This window comes from Kogia breviceps, chromosome 10, assembly GCF_026419965.1.
Source record: "Kogia breviceps isolate mKogBre1 chromosome 10, mKogBre1 haplotype 1, whole genome shotgun sequence".
NCBI classification, from domain to species: Eukaryota; Metazoa; Chordata; class Mammalia; order Artiodactyla; family Physeteridae; genus Kogia; species Kogia breviceps.
Window position 1 is genome coordinate 48262575 of NC_081319.1, and position 15415 is coordinate 48277989.

The window sequence follows — 15415 nt, forward strand, 5'->3', positions numbered from 1 at the left end:
CACCACGGCTGCTGAGCCTGTGACCCCGCGTGCTACAACTACTGAAGCCCGTGCTCCTAGAGCCCGTGCTCTGCAACAAGAGAAGCCACCGCAATGAGAAGTCCGCGCACCGCAACGAAGAGTAGCCCCCGCTCGCCGCAACTAGAGAAAGCCCGCGTGCAGCAACGAAGGCCCAACGCAAAAAAAAAAAAAAAAAAAAGACCATCGTTCATTGACACTCTTCCTCAATGTTCTGGTACTGAAGCAGAGGTGTGTGCTGCAGCAAGACAGTGGTAAAACTGGTATTGCTTCTCCTAGTGGGAGAAACCAAGCACGCACGGAACAGGGAGTCGGTTTCCAAATAATTCTCTCTTGATGCGCTCTCCAGGCTTCAACCCATCAGAGTTGCTCTCTTCCTAAATGCCAAGTATCAGGAGGAGCAAGTTAAATTAGTATATCCGAGACAGAAAGAAACGAGCATGAGCTCATTTACTTTGTCAAATATAAGATACACCTGGTAACCTGCGGATTTACATACTTTGAAGAAGGGCCAGCAGGTATTCCTCATTTGAACGGTGATAAATTGAGGACAGTTAACTGATCTGCTAAAACTATGTGTTCATTCGTTCATTCATCCATACGTACTGGATGCCAATTATGTACCAGGTACCAGGCTGGTGGAGAACAAAACTGACACCGTCCGAGCGCTTATGGAGCTAACAATCTAGGGGAGGACACAGACAATAAAAACACACATGTCGGGGCAGTAGATCCCCAGAGGGAAGGAAGTACAAGGAGCAGGAAGGTGAGACGCAACGCGGGGAGAGGAAGCCAAGCCGGGAGACTGCACGGCAGACGACCAAGGGCCTGGCGAGTGGAGACAGCGCGCGTACATGGTTACGGCTCCTGCCCGCGGTAGCAGCCCGGGCCCGAGACCTGGGGGCGCACACACTCACCGTCCGGCTCCCTCACTGCCAACGCTGACCCAGAGTCCTGACTCCGGAGGAACTGCACGACAGTTAGCCCGGTTCCCATAGCGCCCGCGACGGCTCCAGCCACGAAGCCACTCAAAAAGCGTCGGGAGCCTCTGAAGCGTGAGGCAAAAGTTTTCGCAGCCATCTTACCCGAGACACTAGGCGTTTGCCTTAGCGCATGCGCACTCCAGGTCAGCCGCCCGAAAGCCAATCGCGACCGCGGGACCAAGACACGCATGCGCTACCTGGAGTCGCTGGCCCTGAGCCTCTCAGGAGACGCCAGAAGCCAGAGCGCAAACGCGCGCCCCCTGGTGACAAACCTGGAGGCTCAGGCGCGTCCCGGCTCCACCCCTGGTCCCCTGGACCGGGTGATGGGTGAGAGCATGACGCCTTGAAGGCTCAGTATGTGCACATACAGTCCTGAGAAGAAAATACTCTTAGTCCCGTTTAATTGGTGAGTAAACCACTTGCGCATGCTTACGCTAAGGTCTTCAGAACCGAGATTCCAACTTAGGTCTGATTCTAAAACCTGTGCCACATTGGATGTCCTCATGACACGTGGCTTTGAAATCGCACGGTACACAAATCGTAACTTCTAAAGATAGCTTTGCATCTCCTAAGGAGTTTCTTGACAAGACAGTACTCCATGGTGGTTTAGGACCCTGAATCAGAGCACAGGGGTTTGGATCCCCACTCAACCACTTTCTACCTTTCTGTTTCCTCTTTTTAAAACGGGAATAATAATAGTAATAATAATAATACTTATTAGACCATAGGGTTCTTGTGAGGATTAAAGGAGATTAACCATGTAAAGCATTTAGGGAAGAACCTGGGGCGTGTCGTTAAGTGCTCTGTTAATATTAGCTATTTTTATTTAGGCAGCTCTACTTTATTACTATTTGTGTGTGTGTGTGTGGTACGCGGGCCTCTCTCACTGTTGTGGCCTCTCCTGTTGCAGAGCACAGGCTCCGGACGCGCAGGCTCAGCGGCCATGGCTCACAGGCCTAGCAGCTCCGCGGCATGTGGGATCTTCCCGGACCGGGGCATGAACGCGTGTGCCCTGCATCAGCAGGCGGACTCTCAACCACTGCGCCACCAGGGAAGCCCAAGACAGCTCTCCTTTATCTTGACAGCATATGAAATCCGGATTGCTGAATGCCTGCTGTCAAAGGAAGGATATGTTTTATGCACTCCCACTCACAAATAAATACGTCTTCTTCATTTTGCAGCATAATCTCCAGCATTCCATGTGGATTTAGTTCACTAAGCAGGAGGCCATTTCTAACAACCAACTTAAATGTATACGTTGTTTTGACAGCTTCAAGGCTCCACGCGCCCTCCCAGGAATACCTGTCATGAAGTCATTTTGTATATTCCCCAGGGTTTCTGACACTAACTGGTTGAGCTAAGTCAACCAGAGTCTTCCTAAGGATTTTCGATCTGGAACTTTCTCCAGATAGCAAAGCTGTGACATATGGAACTCCCGCTCTGTCTACAGCCTTTTTTCTTGCCAAGTAGACAAAGAGTAGATGCATCTGGTCTTGCACAGAACACCAATGGAACAAATGCTGAGACACGGGTGAAGGCGTGCCATGCTGACCCCAGCTTCCAAGGCTCCTGAAGAAGCCCAGACACATCCTGCCTTTACCCAAGGCTTGGCTGGCCACTTGCCCCAGGATCCTTCCAGCAAAGCCCCCTTTTTGTTTAATGGTGTCTGACATGTGCAATCAAGAGTCCAGACAGGGCTTCCCTGGTGGCGCAGCGGTTGAGAGTCCGCCTGCCGATGCAGGGGACACGGGTTCGTGCCCCCGTCCGGGAAGATCCCACATGCCGCGGAGCGGCTGGGCCCGTGAGCCGTGGCCGCTGCGCCTGCGCGTCCAGAGCCTGTGCTCCGCAACGGGAGAGGCCACAACAGTGAGAGGCCCGCGTACCGCAAAAAAAAAAAAAAAAAAAAAAAAGAGTCCAGACAAATACAACCAGGCAACACTGGTATCTGTAGGTTTCAAAGCTGCTTTGACAGCTTCCATCAGAATTTACTAAATACATACATTCACTTAAGAGGTAGTTCTCAAGGCCCTCCTAAGTGCCATGCACTGGGCTAAGCACCAGAAAGAGAGAGAAATGGTGGGTGACTCTTCCTCCCCCACATCCTGTACTTGGAAACAACAGTGAACCCCACACTGGGCCCCAAGAGTCAAGAATTAGAAGTAAAGGCTGCCTGACTCTGGGTAGGGTACCTCCTCTGGGCCTGTTTGTCCACCTTTAAAATGAAGGACCAGTAGTTTTAAAACTATCATCAGGGGAACCCTAGTATTCCATAAGGGTGCTTGAGAATTAAGGGAAGGAGTGGGAGGGCAGGCTGAATGGCCCGAGCCCTCTTCTACTTGCTAACTTGGGCAAGCCTGCTTTTATGAACCGGCTTCTGTGTCCAATTTTTTTTTTTTTTAAACTGGAAGAATCCCTTTGCTGAAGAGAAAGCAACCAGATGGTCCCTGTAGTCCGACCTTCCAGTGTTGCTAGCGCTAAGGTCTTCATTCAAAAACGTTAGCCTTTTATCTTCCTCTCCTTCTCATCAAGGGCACTCACTAATAAAAGGTGAACTTTCTAACTCTCAGAGGACAAAATGGATCAAAAACTGGACAACTGGTTCCTAAAGAGAGGGCCCCTTCATCAAAAATTGTTCCAAAGAGATCCAAGCAGGTTATTTAATCTTCATAATAAAGCAGTGAAGAAAAAGGCGTTGACACCACCAGGATTCAAAGCAATTGTTTCTCCACTTAGCAAATATTAGTCAGAGGCCAAAAAAAAATCTTTTATGTTACTGCAGGAAGCAGTGAGGTGATTTCTGTGTCTTTCCTGTTTTATTAGGTAGTAGAGACTATAATTATTTTATTAGCAGGGAACCATGTTTGCATCTAGTGAGATAACTCAGGAGCTCCCAAACACGAGATCTGGCTTGCTGATTCAGATCTGGGGTGGTGCTCCATCACTGTATTTTTTTTAACAGCTCAGCAAGTGTCCCAGCTACTCAGCCATGTTTGGAAATGGCAACGCTTGTATTCTCAGTAGTCCTGATAACTTATTTTCTAGGTTTCTCTGCTGCACTTACAAAAATATTGCTCAGGGTTTTCTGCAAAGTATAGTATTGGGGAGCAGGGTTATGTGTGTGGGGATTTTGGGGATTTGGAAAATAACAGCCCTGTCCTGCAGGAACATATCCAAAGTCCCAGGACAGTCCATTAAGGAAAAGCCCACAGTGTCTCCAACTAAGTCCTGAGCTTCTGAAGGGCAGAACTGGAGACCTGTGCTTAGTCCACCCAAAGGACCTTGGCAGCCTAGGTATCGGCCATTAACTGCATGTCGTCCAAGCAGGAATTCACAGCGGTGCTCAAGTTGGCCCTGTAAGTGGGAGAACACAACCCCCTGCCGTGTGATTAAGAGAGACAACAGGGGCTTCCCTGGTGGCGCAGTGGTTGAGAATCCGCCTGCCGATGCAGGGGACACGGGTTCGTGCCCCGGTCCGGGAAGATCCCATATGCCGTGGAGCGGCTGGGCCCGCGAGCCATGGCCATGGAGCCTGTGCTCCGCAACGGGAGAGGCCGCAACAGTGAAAGGCCCACATACCGCAAAAAAAAAAAAAAAAAAAAAAAAAAAAGAGAGAGACAACAGGATTTTTATTATTATTATTTTATTTTCATATACAAAAAGATAAAACTTGAAACAGTTCTAGATTTTTCCTCCTATCTGTTGGGGTGTGGCTGCCTCTTCACACAGGGGGAAAAAACTACATTCACATCGGTTTATTTGAGGACCCAGTGCAGAGTTCAAGCAGCAAAACCCCAACTTAGCAGATCTAATTCCAAACTTGACACTCATTTCTAAAATTACCACAGTAAAAAGGAACAAAGATCCACTGCAAATGAATGAACTATGATACAATGTTCTCTCCAAAATGTCTTCATTTTGCAACTGTAATTACATGGATGTCTGCTTTAGGCCATTTTAGATGTGTGCGGGTATATAATATATATATGTGTGTGTGTTTTATATATATATGTATATATATATATATATATATATATATATATATATATAAATCAGCACACTTTTCAAATCCAGACAGGGTAACAGCAACAAGCTTAACTCTGTGTGTGTATATATATATATATATATATTTTTTTTTTTTTTAAACATGATACTTTAGTATAACTTTTGTTAATTCAGTAGTACAATCTATTTCTGTTCTACAAAATTTTTATTTTATAGCTACAAGGGTGAAAAGTGACCTATTACATTTACATCTCACATATCCTGGCATACGAACAGTACTTACTGAATTTGAGCCAAAAACTAGAAGTCTTTAGTTTTAGCACTTGAAGAGCTTCTTCACTTCTACAGGCTTAAATCATATCCTAGTCACATTTCCAGAGTTTTCAAATGATTCATCATTGTAAACCGTGAGAAACAGGTGAATCCAAACTTTTAATTACAGTTTTATATACAAGTTAGATAACACAGCTCAAAAAGACTTTGCTATCCATCCTAAACCCAACACACACATTCTCCACTAAGTTATTAGACAAGTCTTAGGATTTTCCTTCTTTTCCTTACAAATAATACACACATTTAGAAGGAGCTGGTAAAACTGACATATAAGATGGCAAATGAGAGGTGACATCTGTTGGTTCCAGAATTGGTCCTGTAAATGCTGTACTCTGCTGTGTTCTTTAACTGTGTGTCTGTTACATGCAGAAGCTCTTTTCACAAGAATTGACATCAAACTCAATGTAAGTTAAATTTACAGTACTGTATGAAGTTCTTCAGATTCAAGGACAAATGTGGAAAAAATATTAACACGTGAAAAATTCGGCCTTTGATGCTACCTTTAAGATCATGTCAAATTCATAAGCAGATTCTTTTGTACAGTTGAAAAACGGCATTGTGTGGATTTGTGGCGTGGAACTGAAATCTAGAAGTATGTTTCTCATCTGCGGTAACCCTCACCCCCAATTCTCAAGTACCACCCAATTCTCTTTGCATTTTTACAGAATTCCAGGGGAAAAAAAGGGGGGGGGAGGAAAAAGACGCTGGCATTTTAACAACTCCTCCCCTCACAGGAGGTCTTCACACTCTCAGATGAGGTCTCCTAAGAATCTCTGTAAGGTCACTGGCTCTCAGACGGCATTTGACAATGACTTGGGCACTTTCCAAATCAAATCCCAGATGTTGCCTAACCTTCCCTACTCTCATCTCTGTCATTGCTGGTAAAATTTCGATGAGCGTGTTTTTCCCTTATGGAGAAATTATTTGGCTCAACATACACTTAACTCACGCCAGGGCTCTGAGAAAACCCCAGCTGGGCTAAAGCCCTTGTAGAGACTGAAGTAAACAGCGCCTGAACAGAGTAGAGACTGAACACTTTGAGGGCTGAGTTGGGACCCGGTGGGGACACACTGACCCTGGTGTCCCACGGTCAGCAGGACAGGCCAGGTGGGCAGCCCACACTCGTAGGGCTGAGTTACCACTTTAATGTTGATCTGCCATCTATGCCCCAGCGACAAAAATTCAGATGTGGTGACTGCTGGTTAATTAAACTTTCTGAACTGGTAAAAAAGGCTCTTTAAAAAATATATATATATTTATTTAAAATACATCAAAATGACAAACAGCCATAACCCGCAAGGCCTAATTTCACAGCAACATATGCTACAGACATCTTCCCGAAATGCACTGTGGTGGATAGGGGGCGGGGGGTTTCAATCCTGCCATTTAAGGGAATGTTCTTCATTTGAGCTTTAGTGACTGGAAATGTGTTACCAAGAGCTCATTTTCGGAACTCATTTGTGTACAAGGCCAACCAGTTGAATCACTCTGCCTATTCAGACAGCAGAATACTGAAAATGGCAGAATTCAAAGTGGAGCGCGGAAAGCACCCTTCAGATGGCACTCGAGACCCATCCCACCGCAGGGCCATGAAGAGCTTGCCAGAAGCCCCTTTCGCAATCCTTGGGAAGAGTTTTACTTTAAAACAAATAAGTACCCATACTCGGCAGGGTTCCTGCGCGTGTATGTCAGAAGCCTGCAGTTTCGAGATGACCCAGATGGTGACACCGTTCAACACAAGGTCTGAGGTAACTGGTTCTTAACACACCTGGAGCACAGAACTGCATCCAGAAAATACAGCTGGGAAAAAGGAAAAAGGTGGGGTTTCGGGCTAGAAAAGACAAGTAGAAAAAAGCTTACAGCAGTTGCTTTTGCGGGGGAGGCAGGTGACAAAAACAAAGGCACAACAGAATTACATTCCAAGACATGTGGCTGGAGAGCAGAGAAATGTTCTTTGATGGGGAACAGGAAAAGGACGGATGGTTGGTTCCCAGAGTGCTCCTGGATCTGCCGAAACTCAATTCATTCAAGTATAAAAGGGATAGTGTAAAACTTTACTCTCGATCAGACCGAATAAAAGCACAGCTGGTTTCACATGACACATTAGGGACTCTCCTGACCATACTGTCCCAACCAGAACACCTCCGAACGCAGCAGCTGAAGCCAGCAGGCAGGGGCTGGGGAACAGGCCTTCAGCCATTACGGCTACAGAGTATGAGCTACATGACTCTATACTTGAGTACAGATGAGTATACACGATGTACACTTCCTATATATCCCCAACAAAAAGGCTTACCCAATAACCATCCACTCTCTACCCAAAAAATCAAAAGGCTAACATGAAGACTGCCTTCCAGACTATGGCAGTGATGCTGACCTTTGTAGGAAGAGCAGGAAAACCTTGTAGACACTGGAAGAATGCCCTGCTGGTACAGGATTCTGAGCCTCCCCCACAGGCTCCTGGGTTACTTGCTAGACTAAAGTGGCGAGCCAACGCAGCCCCTCTCGCCTCCAAACAGCCCTCACAGAGAAGATAACATGTGTCTGGCAGCTCTCCATATAATCTGATCACTATGTCCACACACCACCCTCCCCCTTTCCGAATAATTACTCCATTGGGAATTCTGTCCTGAAAACTGGATAATTTGGTCCTAGATAATTCAGTTTGGCAGATTTCTCCAATCACCAAATCCTCTTTTCACATGTTCGTAGCCTGAATCTTATTCTAGTCCCAACCCACCCCAATCTGCACCCATACGATTTCTGTTCCCCAAAACACCTTCACACTACTACATCCATGAGAGTAACTTAAAAACTAATTATTCACCTCAGAACCCTTTGTTCAAAAGAAACCTCAGGAGGAAGCACGACTGTAAAGCACACTGCAGGCTCCTCTTGTCTCTCCCAGCCCCTCTCCTCCAGGTCTGCAAGGAGCAGGGCTGAGCATCCCTGTCCTGCACAGACTGTCCCACACAGACAGCCACGAGTGGAGTTTTGGTCAAACAAGACCCAAAGGTGGTCTGTAATCTGCCAGTGTATCAACGAGGATCCGCAGGAGCACTAAGTGACAGCGCCACACCACTTACACTCCAGTGTATGTTTATCTGGAAAGGTAAAGCTCATTACTCTGATTAGAAAATCATTCTTATTCGAAACTCACTAGACTTTATAAAAATAATCTGTGGTATAAAACAATCTCCACACTGTGCAGAAGAAATCTGTCAGGTGATATAACTAAATATATATGTAGTGCTATAGATTTTTTAAAGTAAAATTTCAAGTGTTGTAACTCTATTATATAACCTATACTTTTATTTACAATGCTACCTAACAACATTCCAATGCAAACATGATTCGGAGAATCAGGGAATGAGCCCACGCCCAACCAACAGCAGAAATTCCCAGGACTCAAGACAGAACTCATCCATTTGCAAAAAACCCATCCTCAACTGCCTGAAAAGCATTAGCTAATGCGTTGTATTTTTTATACCTGTCAGCTTAAAAATGTAAACTTTGCAAATGAATGAAACGCTTTTCTGTAGATGTCCAGAAGAAACCATGTTTGTAGAATCCACTGCATACACACACGTGTGTCCGTGTGTGTTTTTCTTTAGTGTCCTGTAGCTGGCTTGCAGTACTTCTCAGAATTGTCTAGGCCCCAGACAATCCAAAGACACTCCTGGAGAAGAAAGGGCAGCAAAGCACAGGGCCCATCTCCACATGCTGGCGTTTAGAGAATATGCATTTTAATTCATGAGGAAAAAACACTTGTGTTATCGCTACGAGCTGCCATAGGAGCAAATAAAATATCACTGGTTTTGGCACTACAGGGATACATGGAGTACCACAATCAAAAAGTCCTGCTTCATTCATACCTGGAAGATACCGTCACAAAAGAGTAAAAGCCTGGTAAAAATAGTAAAAATTTAAATAGTGGTAAATCCTTTAAATTCAACATCCAAAATCCAAACCAAAGTTTACAGTGGACCCAAAATGAGTTTAAAATAGGAATATTCAAAATATCCCACTAGATAATTTGTACTTTTACTTGATAATGTGTAGGTCTCCTGGACCCACTACAGTCGTCCCTCTGTATGGGGGAGGAGTGTGGCAGGGGGATGGGAATCCAAAATCCACTGAGGCAGACGCCTCTTACATGAAATGGTGTAGCATTTGCATATAACCTCCACAGATCCTCCCCTATACTTGAAATCGCCTCTAGAATACTTATAATACCAAGCACAATATAAATACTATGTAAATAGTTGTAAATACTATGTAAAGAGTTCCCAGTAGGTGGCAAATTCAAGTTTTGATTTTTGGAACTTTCTGTGATTTTTTCCCCCCAAATAATTTTGATCCAAGGTTGGTTGAACCCGTGAATGAGGAACCTGTGGATACAGAGGGCCGACTGTAATTGTTTTTAAAGTGTGGCTGAGTCAAATAAATTAATTTCCAAGGGAGAGGGTGCATTTTAAACTTCAATTTCTTTTTGCTACAAAACTAAAATCATCTTTTAAAACTTCCCCAAGCCTCCTAAAGGTCTGGGATACATTCATACATGAATTGCTGGTTACAAATTAACTGTCAGGAATCTTACTTAAAGAACTATACCTATAACCCTGAATTCATGGTTTACAAATCTAGACTGAGAAAATAAACAAACAGTTCATCAACTGAATTACTGGGTCTGTTTCTTTGCCTAAAACATTACTCCTGATTGAGACTTAAACTCATCATTACTAGGCTGAACACATTAGCTGCTGAGCATTTTATTAGTTCAGCTTTTGTAAACAGCCACTGACCTAGGAGAATTCAAATCACCCAAAAGAGGAGAAAAACCCATCTTGTCCTCTTTCCTTTTCTGGCTGCTTGCGGGAGGTGGGAGGGTGTGTGTGTAGAGAGTCAATTCCCTGTGCTTTTTGGAAAAGTGTGGTCTGAGGGCCCCTGAACTGTGAACCAGGCAGGGCTGGCCATCTCTCCAAAGATTCAGAACCCAACCGGCCATTGAAATAGCTGGGACTGACAGACTGAGTAAACTGAGTTCTCCTGGAAAATGCTTTCCAATTTAGATATTTTTCTAGTGAGCCAAGTTCTCCGGAATAATGCCTGGCTGTTCAACTTCTAGTACCACTTCTAACATCTGACATACATACGCTCACTATATTACTAAAAAAACATCAAATCCTTGTATTACCAAGAGATGCTGGGAACTTCACATTGCATTCTAAAAAGAGGCAGAATTCTATTTGCAAGAGGGTCATCTAGTCCTCCCACCCTGGATGGAACAGCTGCCTCCCTGCCCTCATGGCTCAGAGCACAGGGACCACATGATGGGCTTTCTGCGCCACACATAGCACATGGTGGACCCTCAATACACGGCTGAGCTTGCCACCAAGGAAACACAACACATGCAACCCAAGCACCCAGTGCAGAAGGGCAGGGCAGCAGCCAGCAAGAACACGGCCAACTGGAGAGAAAGGGGACACAGAACTGCAGGGTCACCTGCTCAGCTCCCTAAAGCATGACAGGAAAGCCATGACAGGAGGGCTAGCCTGGCCCCAGGGGCAAGGGAAGAACCACCTCAGTGGCCTGGAGATGGCAGATCTTTCCCTTGGCTGAGAACATGTGAGCTGGGGGCTCAAGAATCCTGAGGATGTTTGAGGCTGGACAAGGTCCCTCGTGTTCTGGACACATGCCACCACATCCAGACAGAATGAATTCTGAGTCAGAAGCAGCTGGCACACACGGGGAAGCCTCCCCAGCAGGACTGGCCCCTCCGGGCACCTACTGAAAGCCAACAGGACAGGAAGGCCATCTGAACACCAGGCTGATGGCGCTCACATTTATGCACAGGTGGGTCTCCCTTCCTCCTAAGAAGGGTCCATTCTCAGCCCTCATGCCCCGAGTAATCAACCAAAGAAGGACTCCTGGTAGGGACCAACGGCCCCAGGCGAAAGCCCAGCTTATGCCAGCCCCAGCATGAGCTAACGACTACATCCATGGCCTTCTCTGGCTGCCCGTCATGAAGAGTCCTCTGCAGGACACTGTGGCGTGGTGGCCTCTGTCCCCACGTGTCTCCTCCTTCCCATGCTCACTCCTGGATCTCTCTGGCTCAGGAGATCTCCCCACAGTGATCAAACAGAACACACTCTCCCCTAGGTCCACCCCACAGCCAGAAGCCTGCCTGGACAACAGCACACTAGGAAGAAAGGGGCAGGGATCCTGGGCCACTCCTGTCCCCTGACCTGGCCACCCTCTCACCCTGGATGAGGCAGGGAAAGCGATATCAGACTCCCTCCCTGCCCCTCGGTCCTCCAGAGAGCTTGGCGAGGGGGAAAAAATGTAGCAGTGATCTGAGCTCGCCGGAAGTGGAAGCTACAAGAAATCTTTGTGGAGAAGAGCACAGGCAGAGGCCCCCAAGCCCATCAACACAAATCAGAGCTCTGGATGGTTGACTCCCCGGAGAAGACATGACAGTAAACGTAACTTTATCAGAGGCGGAAGACCCACCAGGCCCCAGCAGCACGCCCGGGAGAGAGATGCCCACCTTCTCCTGGCCACGAGCAGTCAGGGACACTCAGCCTAGCATGCGGGGAAAGGGCCGCCAGAAGCCCTCTGCCCGGCCACACCACACGGGGCCATCTCTGGACACTTCAGTGGCTGAGCACTGGGTCAGCAAAGAGGGAGCGCCCCCAGACAAAAGGCCTGCCCTGTCCGTCCTGCATCCTGCCCTGCAGGTCCCACAGCAGGGCCAAACTGTGGGCTTCTTCCCAGAAGAATCAAGCCAGCACACAAAAGAAAAACTGCCCAGAGGAAATCTAAAACCAAACAGAGGCTGGGGTTTAGTGTTCCACATGGGCTGGGATCAGGGATCTAATCATTCCTATGGTAAATTAGCTACATTTGTTACTGGTTTATTCTATTCGTTTCTTCTGAGGGTTGAAAAGTAGAGACTCTCAGCACTGCCTAAGGAGAAAGCTGGAGAAATCAGATATGGCACTTTTCAATAAATATTTTAAAGCTTCTGAAAGAAATAAGTGGAAAAGAAAAGCAACTGCTGTAAGGCCTGTTTTTCTGTTAAAAATTATTCCAAGGGAAGAAAAATACCACAGCAAAAAATAGCTTAAAAAGGAAAAGTCAGAAGACAAATAACTTACCAAAAAACAAAAACAAAAACCTGTCCCTGTGGCCACCTTGGCCAGCCCACATTCTGACCCATGAAGCAAAAACTGAGCTCTGAGAGGGGACAAACTCACCTCCTACCACACCCTGTGCCCAAACACGCAGAGGAGGACTCGGCCCAGGGGCCCAGAACCCCTGCAGCACAGTGCGCTGAGCCCTCACTACCAAGCCATGCCGTCACAGACCGGCCCCGAGCAGTGTGGACCCAGAGGCCTACAGATCAATTCCGCTATCACTGCTGCCAATGTGCTTAAGAAATTAAGTCTCGAGTAAAATTACCTCACGTGGGTCTAAAGGCTACAGTTTTGCCAAGTTAAAGTGGGGTCACCTGTCATCCTGAACAATGAATGACCAATCAAGTCGAGGGAGACACTTGAACCTCCAAATAACTCAGGAGGAGGCTCCCCCCTCCCCTTCTCACCCCAGTCAACCTCTCCCCATCGCCCACCAACTCGCCTACCCGCAAGGTGAAGAGATCCAGTTTTAAATAAAATGGTCTAAAGAAACTGGAAGGAAAAGTCTTCACAAATAAGAGTGATGAATGCCCAGACTCGGCCCAGACAGCCAACCTACAGTTGATGACAATTATTTACAAGGGGGCGTTATCAAAGAAAAATGGTAGCACTCCCTAGAAGACTCACAACTTTTCTTCTTTTTCTCTATTTCTTTTAAACTTTCTTGTCATAAAAGCCAACTTACATTAAAATATACTTACTACAAGACAATACAACTAATAAAATATATAATAAAACTTACACAAGTAGAAAATTCTGAGGTATTTCTGGTTTGAGGTGGTCTGTGGTCATGAAGTTTTAATTCTCTTACTCTTCAAAATTTAAACCTCGGAAGCCACATAGCAAAGCGTGTGTGTATGTGTGTGTTTTGTTTTTTTTAAAAAAAATTTGCATGTTTCATAAATTAAAAAAAATTCAAATGTTGAAACAGCAGCATTAGGAACATTCACTGACGAGAGCAAGGTTATGGCAAAACAGAGAAATGGTTTTTCGAATATGCACCTCTTTAAAGGGTCTGGAGAAAGCTGTGTTCACGAGCCACAGAAAGGGACAATACATCACCACACAGGGCAGAGCCAGCACTGCAGGACTCCGGGGGTCTCCAGAGGGGCAGGCCTTGGCAGGCCCAAACCACGAAACTCTCCCGCCCTGGCTGTGCAGAGCACCCCCTGTGGCCATTTCCCTGAACTGCTCCAGGAGGAAGCAATGTACATATTTCAACTTTTCCTCCATTAAAGATATTTACAGTATCATGTCTTACGAAGAATGTACTCACTAAACCGTGATGATTTATACCCTTACCTAACCTTAAAATCAGGGCAGAAAAAATGTTCTGTCCTATGCCCAAGCCCAAGTGAGTGGAAAAAACTGGTCAGGGCCAACAGATGGGTCAGAGCCACACCTGATTTCAGACTTTCTCCAAACCCTGCTCTTGCCATTAACGCTTGGCCTCCACACGCTCCTTCCCCTCGATTCCTGGTTACCTGAGAAGTAGTCTCATAGCAAAGGATGTTGCTCCGAATGTGCCCGGGTCCAGTGTAGCTCTGCACCAAACCCCACCCCCCCAGCTCTGTCCTCCCCTCCAACTCTGGTCCAAACCATCCTCATCCTCAGCCCAGTTTTTCCTCGGTCAGGACAACACCCGTTAATCCGTGAAAGACACATCTGCTGTTTCTTAAACTCACTGTCTAAAAAGGGAGAAAAACACAGTAAAAGGTGGGGGGTGGGGGGGGGTGGGGGGTGGGGGACGAGGGCAGAGGGGAACTCCTCTTTTGAGGAAGATGTGTTCTTATGTAACAGTCTTCAAAGGTTCCTCTAGGTAGAGTTTGCAGCATTAAGTTTCCTAAGACAGGAGATGGGTTTCTTTGTGTCACAGAGTCTGAGACAACAAACAAAGAGAAAGGGAAAAATGAACCCCGAAGGGCGGGAGGTGGCCGAGGCTCTTCAGCACGGCGCTGGTTCTGCATTCACAGCTCAGCACCTCAACGCCTGCTGACGTGTCCGCTGTTTGCGATACAGTAGAGCAATGTGCTGGTAAAAACTGATCCAATCCAAAAAATAATATTAATAATAATAATAATAATTATTATAATAATAATAAAAAGTCAAGGTAAAATAGCAGCTGCATTTTACGTGTTTGTTGGTATTATGGGATTTCCAAAACAAAACACAACTTTTTTTTTTTTCCTTTCCTCTTCAGATCCACTGAGTCTGGAGATCCATTCATGTCCTGGGCTTAGATGCTCGACTCCTTCGGGGGCAGGTCCACATTGGTGACGGAGGTCACCAGGGAGACAAGACAGTCCGAGGTAGTGCCATTGACAGACCTCCGGATCAGGGACACCCGCTCCTCCACACAGCCTGCGGACAGACGAGCCTCTGCATCGTGGTCCCAGCACTCCTCAATGGTCACGCAGAGCTGGGCCAGGCCCTGCACACCAGCGGGAGAGAGGAAACAGATGCCCTTGCTGGTGGCCCTCACCGAGGACAAGCAAACCTGACGATGTTCCTGAGGACCAGGGAGAGCCACGAGCCCATCTGCAGGGGTCTGAACTCTCCTCCCGACAGTCACCAGCCTGAGGCCACGGGCCTCCTCCACAGCGCTGACAAAGGGTCCACTGAACCTCAACGTGGGAAGCAGGGGAACCCAGGGCCCTCCGGGAGCAGACATGGCTTCTGCCACGGAGCAGTGGTATTCAAACGAAATCTTATTAGGCCAAGCCCAAACCACATAAGGGCCCAAAGTGCAGTCACAGTGGGAAAAGAGGAAGGCTTCATCCCACCCTGTCCCACACAGCCCTGGACACCTCCCCAGAGTCCAGGGAACGTGGCATGACACCCTGTGCTGGAACCAACTGTGTGCAGCTGGGAAAGGCAGCA

General features: G+C 46.8%; 2 protein-coding genes across 9 annotated transcripts in view; both read right to left on the reverse strand.

Moving 5' to 3' along the window:
* EXOG (exo/endonuclease G) overlaps positions 1 to 1141 on the reverse strand; it is a 49405-nt gene extending 48264 nt beyond the window's left edge. For all 5 annotated transcript variants that reach the window (XR_010835003.1, XR_010835002.1, XR_010835004.1 and 2 more), the window contains exon 1: positions 936 to 1141. Coding sequence is in view for 2 of the 5 variants with exons in the window: in XM_067005671.1 (XP_066861772.1) it covers positions 936 to 1098 (163 nt within the window). In the remaining 3 variants the exon portion in view is untranslated. The remainder of the gene's footprint in view (positions 1 to 935) is intronic.
* Positions 1142 to 6579: 5438 nt separating this feature from the next.
* The window catches only part of ACVR2B (activin A receptor type 2B), a 33060-nt gene continuing 24224 nt past the window's right edge, over positions 6580 to 15415 (reverse strand). For all 4 annotated transcript variants that reach the window (XM_059077349.2, XM_067005672.1, XM_059077348.2 and 1 more), the window contains exon 11: positions 6580 to 14966. In XM_059077349.2, the coding sequence (XP_058933332.1) occupies positions 14772 to 14966 (195 nt within the window). In that variant the 3' untranslated portion in view covers positions 6580 to 14771. The remainder of the gene's footprint in view (positions 14967 to 15415) is intronic.